The 11,720-nt window shown below is 48.5% G+C and overlaps 1 protein-coding gene across 2 annotated transcripts; it reads left to right on the top strand.

Moving 5' to 3' along the window:
• Positions 1–3,689: 3,689 nt before the first annotated feature.
• On the top strand, positions 3,690–6,981 carry LRATD1 (LRAT domain containing 1). Of its 2 annotated transcripts, none has more exons than XM_090280931.1 (2): positions 3,690–3,927; positions 4,911–6,981. In XM_090280931.1, exon 2 carries the CDS (start codon positions 4,947–4,949, stop codon positions 5,862–5,864), a length of 918 nt encoding a protein of 305 aa, XP_090137057.1. In that variant the 5' UTR covers positions 3,690–3,927; positions 4,911–4,946; the 3' UTR covers positions 5,865–6,981. The 2 variants fall into 2 exon arrangements, with proteins under 2 accessions (XP_090137057.1, XP_090137056.1); XM_090280930.1 differs by having other exon boundaries at positions 3,859–3,991.
• The last annotated feature ends 4,739 nt before the right edge of the window (positions 6,982–11,720 follow it).

An 11,720-nucleotide genomic window follows, 5' to 3' on the forward strand; every position in this document is an offset into this window, starting at 1 on the left:
GCTAATGGGAAATTAGAGGAAAACACAGGCAGGAGGTATGGGGTAGTTCCTAGTGGGACATGCATCCATTGTTTCTTTAAGTTCTGGATGATGTAAATGGGCTGAGATACTGTAGGAATTGCATCAGTTGAAAGTCAACCTTCACAGTGAGAACAATGGCTAAAAGAGAAAGGGAAAGAGAGAGGGTATCGTCTGTTCTGAGTCAGTTCTAAGACAAAGGCTAGGCTGACTGCTGTAACAAATAGCCCCAAAATGGGTTGGGGGCTTCGCCCAACTGTATTGGTTTTTCCTCACTACGCAGTCCCATGAAGACTGCTTGGGAGGGAGCAACTTCTGCTCTACAAGGTCATTCGGCAACCCCTGTCTCCTCCCATCCCGTGGCTCCTCATCTTTTAGAGCCTTGGAGTTCTACCACGGACTCCTGCACACGGCCAGGTGGGAAGGGAGTGCACGGAAAATCACTACATGGAGTGTCCTTGAAAATCCTGTTAATGGTTTCAGGGGCCCAGCCTGGCAGCGGCTTACCAAACTTCCACCCACGTGCTATTGGCCAGACCCAGTCACCAGCGGCTTACCTAACTGTATGTTAGGCAGGGTCACGTGACTGAGCTGTGTGCCCAGAAGGGAAAGAAATGGGGTTGGTGGAGCCATAGCACTCTCTCTGCCCCAGATGGGTACAGAGTGTTCTTTGTCAGAGACCAGGGTAAGGATGCTGACTGCTTCAGGCAGTCAAGAACAGGAGAAGGAACAGCTCCGTAACGGCTAAATGTTAAAGCAGGGCATGCCGTTAAAGGCAGAAAACCATTTTTGGCAAGCGGTAAGGTAAAGCAGCACTGAAGGAGAACGGATATTCGTTCTGAACTCCTACCTCCAGGGACAATTTTAAAGGATGACAATTTGAGCCAAGGACTCGGTCAGTCAAATTGGGGAGAAAGCCTTTCTTATGGTACTAAAGAAGTAACCAGGAGGAAAAGAAGGAAGATGATACACCAGCTGATACCAGCAGAAAACGTAACATACATATAATTGAGTCCTAATCACATCTCTGCTACTGCTCTTCTGTACATGTTCCTCACACCAGGAAATGGTTGATTTTAAAACAATTCAAAATACTGTGGGACACAGACTGTGATCGGACTTCAGATTAGCCTCACGGTAGACAGGGTTCTCACCACCTTAAGGCAGAAGCAGTCCCCCACCCCCACCCCCAGCAGGGACAGTCCTGGACACCCCATCTAAGGCAGAGGAGACACTGAAGGGGACAGCAGTGATAACAAGTGGGACATGGGCCCCTCTATCCTTTCCCCTCTTCCACCAATAATCACAACAGGTAACAGATCGAAAGCTCACTATGTCCCAGGTCCTGTGTTTGCATGCATGAACTCACAACAGCTCAATGAGACGGACAGGATTTTATCCACATTTTAGAGATGAAGAAGCTGATACCGAGAAACTTACCAAGGTTCCCCAGATTTAAAATGCTGAAATAGAACTCAAACTAGTTGGCTTCCAGAGTTTGCTTTTGATGAATATATTCTGCTTTTGGCAATCCTGTGTTTCTTCAGTGCGACAGCAGGCAGGGTGGGGTGAGAAGCAACAGCCAAACCAAACGATTAGCAAACAATATTTTGTGATGAAAATAAAAGTTAGGTTTCTTTAACACCACCACCCTTGGAGTTGATGGGCCTAGTTCTTACTTTTCTTTGTCTCTGTCATTGCCAACAGCCTACGAAGGTTACTTTTAGCTCCTCTTTCCAGTGCTCACAGTCAAGGTGTTTTTGCTGCCTTATAGTTCAAAGTGTGGGGGTGGGGGTCTTCAGGGTATTTATTCTCCCTTGTGATTACTCAGGCGATAAGTCTTTTATCCTGCCAGGTAGGGAAGGGGATGGAAAGGAGATTCAAAAAGTTGCATGTTGATATTTTAAACGTTGGGCACTGTGTTTTGAAGCCCTGAAGATGTTTTACGGTAATTATGCTTTAGAATGCTGAGGAACAGCCTGTTCATTCTGCCGCCCGGAGCAGCCGGACAGGACAGGACAGGACAGGACAGGACAGGCAGGACAGAACGCAGCATTCCAAGCAAAGACGCTGTAAATGTTTGTGCACCAGAGTTGATCTTGAGACAGACGGAGGATTTTGTTAAAGGCTATTCAACAGGAGGCGCTGAGCCGCTTTCAACGAGTTCCTCTCAGACACCAGCAACCAAGTCTCCAGATCCTCCCTCCCTAAGATTCCCTGAGTCCTGGTCATAATCAGAGCAGTAATTCACTTCTTGATCTTTGAAAGCATTTCTTCAGTTCTCTTGACTTCGGGGCCAGAATGAATTGTTTATTATTTACAGCAAGTATTTAAAAAAAATAAAAAAAGGTCGTCACAACCTGAGGTCAGTTTTTAGAATGGCAACTTGTATTCTCAAAAGTGAATGCCAGGCATGAAGGCTAAATCTACTTAACTTTCTGAGTGTAGTTCCTGGCCACCCATTTGTGGCCAACCCATGTTGGCTGTTTTCATTTTTATTTCTCCCCTTCCCCCCTCACACCCTGTGAAAGAGGCCCAGGACGCCACGTTGTGCACAGCACGAGCCAATCCTCAAGGCGTTCACTTTGTAAACAGGAATAAAGTCGACACAGGTTTATAATAAAACAGGGTAAGAGACCTAAGAGTGTGTACCAGCTGCCAAAGGGGCACCGGGAGGAGTGCCCATTCTATCTGGGGAAACAGGAGTCTTCACAGCAAAGCTGCTGGAGCCATCTTGAAAGGGCAATCAGATGTCTAAGAACTCTCTACAGCTGAACTGTTATACTCTTTTTAAAACCGCCAATCTAAAATTTCATGTAATGAAAGTCACTTTCCTGCATCCAGTATCCAGAGTACATTCATTCATGAACTTTGCATCCAGAAATGCAATCATTAATTACTGCTGGACACACCTGTCCAGCAAAAGCAAACAAAACTCCTTTTACCAATGACAGTGCTAGGGCTTAGAAAACACTGTGATGTCCGACTAGCGACATCTGTGATGCGCCCCTTTCATAAGACAGACAATTAGAGGCTATAATCGTTGGCCCAGTCAGGAAATGGGCTGACCAAGGCTCAGACTTTTAAACCCAGTGTCTAAGCGCAATTTCAAAGGTGAACGTGCCTGGTAGGAAAAGGCGTGGGGAATGAGGGCCAGCAGAGGGGCCCTCGGGAACCACCCAGGCTCTGGGTGCCCCAGCAGAGCCCCCCAGCTGCCCGCCTCCGACAATGTTGCTCCCAGCCCCTGGCCACCCGCAATGCCTGGGGTGCAGTGGGGTTTCTTCCCCATCCCAGACTCAGGTTCATTGCTGGAGCCCATACTCGCTGAACACAGACCACGGGCCAACGGTGCCCTCAGTTCCCAGCGGCTTGGAGGAGCTCGGGGGCGCGGGAGCCAGAGCGCAGCGGCACGGTGCCAAAGCGCCTTGCTTCTCACGCGCTCTCTCCGCAGCGCTCACACCTCCGCTCTTGGAGCAACCAGGCGCTTGTCACTGTCTGGGTGCGCGGGACTGAGCGCGCGGGGCGGAGCAAGAGTTCGAAACCCCGCCCCTACTCCCCTCCCCTGCCAGCGGAGATTGACGGGTCTTGGGCACGTGCCCCAACCAATGAACGCGTCCCAGGGCGGGCCTTGGAACCAGCGACTCCAGCTACTTAAGAGTCGTCGCCTCGGCCGTTGAAAACCAGAATCCATTTGGGACTGTGCAGGTGGATGAGGCACCTCTGCCACCTCGGACCCCAGGCGCACAGGCACCTCACGGAGCGCCTCACCGCACCATTCCGCGCGGGGCAGAGCGGAGCCGCAGCCCCACGCGCTGCCCAGGACCCACTTGCGACCACGGCCGCCGCAGCACCTATGGGGACCCGCGGACTTTAAAGGAGTTTGGGGTTTCGGGAGCAGGGAAATCGCGGGTACGGAAAGGCGGCTTTCTCTGCCTTGGAGACGTTTTTCTTCGATTGTTTGGACCCTGTGCCGGTACGAAGGAGAGGGTTTGGGGGTGGGGGTTGAAAGCGGACCTTCCCACACAGTGCACACGCACACCCGCTCCCGCACACACGCACCGCACTGGCTTCCCCCTTTCTCCCGTCACCTCTTTGTTAGGTTATTTTAGACAGAGCAGCCTCGCCCTGGCGCAGCCGGACCGACTGCTGGGGAGAAGGCACGGGATGCCAGGGGCACAGTGCGCCTGCCTGTGTGGCCAGGTGTCCGCGGGCGTGCGTGGGTGAAGGGGCATCGGCGTGGGTGTAAGTGAGGGGCTGGGACTGTGTACGCATGTGGCGGTCTGAGTGTGCCATCGTGAAGCCCTGCCATTGTGTGTATATGTGACATTATCACGCCAGCCCGTGTACCAGCCTGTGTCTAGACTTCAAGGGTGCAAAATTCTGCTGGTGTCCGGCGAGTGCCCGGGAATGTATCCGATTGTCATTGTGCGAGGCGCTGTCTGGGGAGGAGTGCGACCTCGTGTAAAACTGAGAGGTGGGCTGGGAAGGGTGGGAACAGAAATGTGAGCGGAGCTCGCTCCGAGCTCTGGGGCCTTCGGCTCGTCGCCCACCCCGCCCCCCACCCCTGCCAACGGACCCCTCTGTCCTCTCCTAGGAGCCGGTCTCGCACGCTGCCACAACCCGCGCGGTCCTCCCCGCGTGGACCGCGCACGCCCTCCAGCCGCCCTGCCTTTTCTCTGGCGGGACTTGCACCGGGTCCCGGGAGGGGTCCGTGGCGAGGCTGGGTGGCTTCTTTGCCTGTCCTGCCCCAGGGGAGGCACGGGAGACTCAGCTGGCGCGGTGACCCCAGTAAGGTCTGGTGGGCGGGCGGGCAGGTCCCAGGGGCACTGCGCGTCCTGGAGGAGGGGCGGCCCGACTCTGATCGTGTCTCCGCCTCTCCTCTGATTCCGCAGATCCCCGCTCCTGGCCCTGGCCTCGCCGCGTCATTGATGGGCAACCAACTGGACCGCATCACCCACCTCAACTACAGCGAGTTGCCCACAGGGGACCCGTCTGGGATCGAGAAGGACGAGCTGCGGGTCGGGGTCGCCTACTTCTTCTCGGATGAGGAGGAGGACCTGGACGAACGTGGCCAGCCCGACAAGTTCGGTGTGAAGGGCCCCCCGGGCTGCACCCCGTGCCCAGAGAGCCCCAGCCGCCGCCACCACCACCACCACCACCACCACCACCACCATCACCACCTGCTGCACCAACTCGTCCTTAACGAAATACAGTTCTCCGCCTTTCGGGGCCAGGAATGCATCTTTTCCAAAGTGAGCGGTGGCCCTCAGGGCGCCGACCTGAGTGTCTACGCAGTCACCGCGCTGCCGGCGCTCTGCGAGCCCGGCGACCTGCTGGAGCTGCTGTGGCTGCAGCCCGAGCCCGAGCCGCCGCCGGCGCCCGCCCCGCACTGGGCCGTCTACGTGGGCGGCGGGCAGATCATCCACCTGCACCAGGGCGAGATCCGCCAGGACAGCCTGTACGTGGCGGGCGCGGCCAACGTGGGCCGGGTGGCGACTAGCTGGTACCGCTACCGCCCGCTGGTGGCCGAGCTGGTGGTGCAGAACGCCTGCAGCCACCTGGGCCTCAAGAGCGAGGAGATCTGCTGGACGAACTCGGAGAGCTTCGCCGCCTGGTGCCGCTTTGGCAAACGGGAGTTCAAGGCGGGAGGGGAGGTGCCGGCCGGGATGCAGCCCCCGCAGCAGCAGTACTATCTCAAGGTGCACCTGGGTGACAACAAGGTGCACACGGCCAGGTTCCACAGCCTGGAAGACCTCATCCGCGAGAAGCGCCGCATCGACGCCAGCGGCCGCCTGCGGGTGCTCCAGGAGCTGGAGCTCGCTGACCTGGTGGACGACAAGGAGTAGACTTGGGGGTGCCGCCTGCCCCTCCTGCCTCCCGCGCCCCGCCCCCTTCCCAGCACCAGGGCTCCCCAGCTAACGATTCACCACCCTCGGCCCCGCGCCAGCATCTGCCTCAGAGGGGGCCAGCGCCCCTCCAGCAGGTGGCAGGAAGCCTCAGATACTGGCGTCGGGACTGGGACCCAAAGGGCAGCTGTGCGCGCCTGGCCGAGACCCTCCTGGGGCGGTTATGCTGTTGGGAAACCCAGCGTGTTCTTTCCCTTTGACTGGCAACGGGGGAAAGGAGAATGGGCTGAAGGGACCAGGGACTGCGCTGTCCCTGCGGGTCACTGCTCAGAGACGATTACCCCACCTACTAGGAAGGCACCATCACTGCCTCAAACATACACGCAAAGACAGGTCGGGTCGGAGGTGAGAACTGATCTTTTCAGGGCACGATTCAGCTCCTGTATGGATGTGTCTCCAGATTGCAGGATTTCCAGGAAATCGAGCTTGTCCCTTATGCACTTGGGCATCATTCCACAAGACAGGCCCTGGGACTCTGGGTTACCCCGAGGCTGCCCGCACCTGTTCCAGCTCCCCAGCCCCAGGTCTCCTGTCACTGTATTCCAGGCTTCAGGCTAAGCTAGATAGTATTTGCTTCCTGTTCTTTCCACCCGGGGAAGAAGCTGACCCCTACCCCGCAGGCACAAGGGAAACCTTGGGTCCCAGAGGGAAACAGCACCTCTAATTCGGTGAGGAGCCCTGGCCCTGCCCCCAGCTTGGAGAAGGTTGTCCTCGGGTGTGGGAACTTGAATGTGTGGCGAAGGGCACTTGTTCTTAACCCTTGATGGCTCCTTCCTTAGGTTGCATTTCAAAAATAATCATATTTTTAAAGGGGTTGGAGGAGAGGGAGGGGGTAATATATGGCAACATTCCAGAAACCAGCACCAGTACAACATCATAGACAGTAATATTTCGTTTGGCTTTCCCTAACATAGAAATCTTCAAAGGTGAGGAAGTGGAAATAAAGTTTTAAAAATGAGGGGCCAGTTCCCCAACTATGTCAACAAAGCCTATCGTGTTGATGTTTTCATTGACCATTTTAGCAACATGCTAATAAAATTTCAAATTGAAATTTTTATTTTCATGGCTTTAATCCATGATAGTTTAACTACTGGGGGCCATTAAGGGTGGACTTAGCTACCAGCTTAGCTACCATTGCCTTTTCTCTCTATTTTTTCTCAAATCCTTTGAGAATTCTGTTCGTGACTATTGTAGTTAAGGTTTTGGCTTCAAACGGCAGCCCTAGTGACAGTGGCGTTGTTCATGAATATGTAGATTGTACAGAATTTCTGTCCGCGAAGGGGTTTACTGCTTTGGTGGAGGTTGCTAGCAGGTTTCATGGTGTTTCTTTTCTGCGTGTTGTAAACCATCACCATTCCACATTTCCATTTCTACATTTCCATTTCTAGTTTTCTTCCTCCCTCTTTGGTCTCCTTAAAAAATGAAGCTAGAGTTAGCAGCTTCCCCCCCCCCCTGCTCTGTGGCCAGCCCACAATTCATTCCTGAACACCAGAAAGGACTTGTAGGATCAGGACAAGTATGTGTACTTCAAAAACTGAAGGCTGTTTGAAACCCCTTCCCTGGGCAGGGACTTACCAGCTCCTCTCCCTGGGCGGCAGCCCCAGCCTGACTGTTAATTCAGTGTGTATCAGACATCGACAGCATCAACACCCCTTTCCAGGGAATTTGTCAAATGATGGTGTTTAGCTAATCATTGCAAGCAATTGCCAATTGACAGCTGTGATTTAGTTGGACAGCAAATATTATGGCCAAAGCCAGCCTCGGCATTTCAAAAATAATGCAATAAAAACTAGTCGAGGTTAGCTGAGACTGGAAATGCCTTTTTCATGGTAAATGATTCATTTGTTCTGTGTTTGGGTTTTCATCCTGGATTCATTCCCTGATCTTGAATCAAAAGGTCAGATCAATGGAATATGAACTAGAGTATTTTTCTTAAACCTATTGAGTGATTTATTTTTTAAAAAAATGTTTAAATGCATAATGCTTTTCTTTCAGCACATACAACGGCAAAACTTTTGTAATAACTAATTCACCTTTGCATGTATGGCGAACTGAAAGTCATAGATTTCCCTCACTTACTCCTCTTTCAAACCACAGATGGCAGATCACCAGCTGTGATCCTTTATTGTATCTGCACACTCCACATTCTTTACTGTGCCCCCTACTGTATCTTGGCTCTCTGCTGTATTAAACGCCATCCTAAGCAATCATTCCAACAGGACTCCTTCTTGACATTTTGTCTTCCACCTGTCACTCAGAGTATGGGAGGGACTTCAGCAAACAAAATGAATCTGTCTCTATCCCATCTCGCACTAAGATTTGCTTCCTCTGATGGCACATAATCTGATTTGTCTCTTACGAGCAGGGTCATGATAACAGAGGAATGGCTTATCAGCGTTATACTTGCCCAAACTAGACTGGCAATAAAAATGAGTTTGGCAGCCAAAGAAGCGTTCATTACTATATTGTTCTGTTAAGAATTCGGTTGACGATGCTACCCCTACAAATTCACAACAGCAAAACACTGGTTGCAAAGGGAACTGAAGAGGTTTCTAAGGCTTCTCATATTCCTTTTGAAATAATCATTGATTATCTGTTGGTCAGTGTTAATAATTCTAATCATAGTGGACCATGGAGAGGATATTATGAGAATACAATCTAATAACTTTTTCTTGAAAATATATATATTTTAGGGTGTTATTAATGATGTCCATGAAACCAAGAAGGTAGAAGTTCCCTTTGAAGATGGCATGGGCACATCTGATTTTTATTACGAGTGAATATGATGCCTCTGGGTTTTACCAGGGTTACAGAAATTAGGCCAAAAGCCTCCTAACACTGAAAAGAAGTCAGGAATTCAGTTTTGGTTTTAGTTACCCTCCAAAGAACAGAGGTTCTGAGTAATTCTGAGGATGCACTGGGAGTGGCTGAGTAGGAGGCTGGTCCTGCCTCCCTCTCCAAGAGAGATGAAAACTATCCTCCATCCTCTCTCCACTTTCAGAGCATGATTCTGAAAAGCAAACTACTAAAAACTATCTCAATATTTTTCTCCAAGGAGTGCTTTGCTATACATTTTGTTATTGAAAAAAAAATGGTGAGGGGGAAGGGGGCGGCTGGGTATACTTTAAATAAATCAGCCCTGAAATACTGTTATTCCAAAGTGTATTCCTTTGCCTTAAAAAGAAGTCCTAGAGAAGTAACATGTATTGCATTTATTTTTCAAAAAAATTAAAATATGTCAATGAGCCAAAAATATATATCTTTAAAGTTCCTCAATACTTAAAATTTAAATACCTGTCATGACTGTTTTATTAAAAGACATCGTAATATATATTCAGTTATGGTTAGCAAACACTTGTGCCAGACCAGAACATGAAACGCAGAAGCAGCTGTCAGCTCAGTTGATGTTGGGCGCTTTTACTAGATTTTTTAATTTTTGATGTTTATCATCCTCTTTGTGTCACATGTCTAAGAGGAACGTATTTGAATGACGATTTTTTTTTCCAGAAAATGCTATTGCTGTTCACAAAGTAATGAATTGGCAGAATAATTAGTGTATTCTAGCAGTCTTCCAGCATTACCTTACCAATTTTGTTTAGTGTGTGCTTCCAACATGCCCCAAGATTCAGTGTCTTTGTCACCTTTAAGTGGAGCAGGGTCACATGTCCCTGCCGCTAACACAAATCGCACCAATGTCACAGAGCAACCTGATGTCCTTTTAGTCACATGTGTATCGTCAAAGCTTTCTGCTTTCTCTTTTTAAACATAAATGAGGAGGATCTGGTTAGGTTTGCCTTTCACAAATGGTTTGCCACATGCACAGGGACTGCAGGTGAAAAGGACAGGCTTTCAGGTTTCTTGAAACATTAAGAACTGTGTCGAGGAAATGACTGTCTAAAACTCAGCTCGATTTTGATTCATTGATAATCATTCGCCACTGGCAAAATATATATACACACATGGATACATTTACATATGTATATTATGTGTGTGTGTGTATAATTTCTACCTGTAGCTCATAATTGTGCTTTCAATCAGAGATGTGTAGATATGTACATGCATACAAACAGACTATTTTAAAATAAAATAGACAATGCTTTGGGACGTCCAAAAATTGGAGCAACAGTTTTAGTGGTCCAAATAGCTCAGGCGGAACCAAGGCAGCAAAGCAGCTATGCCTAAAACTAAGCAGAAAGAAAAAAAGAAAACGTGGGACTGGCAGAGAGTTTTAGTCTCACATTTAGACAGTTATGCTCCTGTTGCTATAGCTAAAAAGATACAAGACTCAAAGGAAAGCAGTAAAGGTTAGGAATTAATTGAAAAATCAGATACAAGATGAAGTGCAGGGTGAGGAGAGGATAGAATAAGCTAATAAGATATTCAACAGGAGATCCCTCTTTTCCATTCTAACCCAAAACAGTAAGGCTCTTATTTCCCCAATATTTAATAATTCATAAAATCTCCTTAATATCACAGCTCCTACCTTTTGTGTTTATTTCATTGGAGCTGGTGACATAAGACATTTAGGTATTTGAATAAGTTGGGGAAAAGAAAAAATAGTCTTGCCTATTGTTGAGAGTGGGTTTTGTGACGGTTCGTTCCCCAGCAGCATCCAGATGAAGAGTGTGTCATGCTGTGGGCTCTAATCTACCTCTGGAACATAGTAGGTGCTCGCTAAGTATAAAACTGTGGAATCTCTCTATTACAAATGGTTCTCAGTGATAACTGATCACCAGAAAACCAGAAATCCCACAACTTGGCTTATCTGTAAATGGGAACCTAAATTTCTCTAACTGAAATCGTCAGAATTTTGCCACCTCAGGTGGCTCCTGGACATATAATTTATGAGGCTTAAGACTAATTTCAGTTAAAGGATGATTGCGAATATTCTGCTTACTTCTGGGGGAAAAAATAATACTACCAAGGTATCCAAAGAGGAAATGTTTTCTTGTCATTTGGTCAGAAGGGGAAAGAAAACTAACAATTCTGAGTACAACTTCTCACGACTTCATTTCTCATTTACCTCAAGGAGAGATTTTCTCACATGAAATCACAAAATTATTCATGCAGAAGGAATAATTGAAGCTCTGTCTAAAAATTTTTTCTCAAGTTATGTAGGGGAAAACCTCCTAGAATATGAGCTTAACTCCCTGGGAAAATTAGATTTGATGGAATTTGGTCATGAGTATTTTTCTAAATAAAAATTACGCATTTATATATTAAAATATCCAAATAATTGCTATGCCCATTGGCTGTGATAATCCAATTATTCTTTTATGTGAACATGAGCTCTGAACTTAATTGTGTCCGATGGGGAGAGGCTTGTAAAATATTAGGTGTGAGTAGAGCCAATGTCTTAAATTTCAAGCACAAAATAAATGTTTAACAAGTTACTCTGAGCTACATTCAGTGTTTAAAAAAAAAAAAAAAAAAACAGAAAGAGATCATATAAGGCCACTGTACTTCCTAGGGAAATTCTTGCCATCAATCTGTGACATAGACATTAATGCTCTGCTCACACGGAGAAACTTGAGGGCTTCTTTATTTTAAGTATACTGGTATTTGCTTGAACAAATACGTTATTCTAAATTCAGTTATTTTCCCCTCCAGCAGTCCTGCAACATGCCAGCTCTTTGTTCAGTGCCAAGCCCGTCATTTCCAGATTTCAGACTCTCCTGGGGAACGAGCAGATCGGGGGAAATTATACTGACAATGATTTTGTAAAACAGCTCCCAACTCCCACTAGCAAGAGTTTTTGTTTCCTTCCATCCTGCCTTCTGTTTCTCAGATGCAGTG

The sequence above is a fragment of the Furipterus horrens genome, unplaced genomic scaffold, assembly GCF_987537825.1.
Source record: "Furipterus horrens unplaced genomic scaffold, mFurHor1.1.pri manual_scaffold_6, whole genome shotgun sequence".
NCBI classification, from domain to species: domain Eukaryota; kingdom Metazoa; phylum Chordata; class Mammalia; order Chiroptera; family Furipteridae; genus Furipterus; species Furipterus horrens.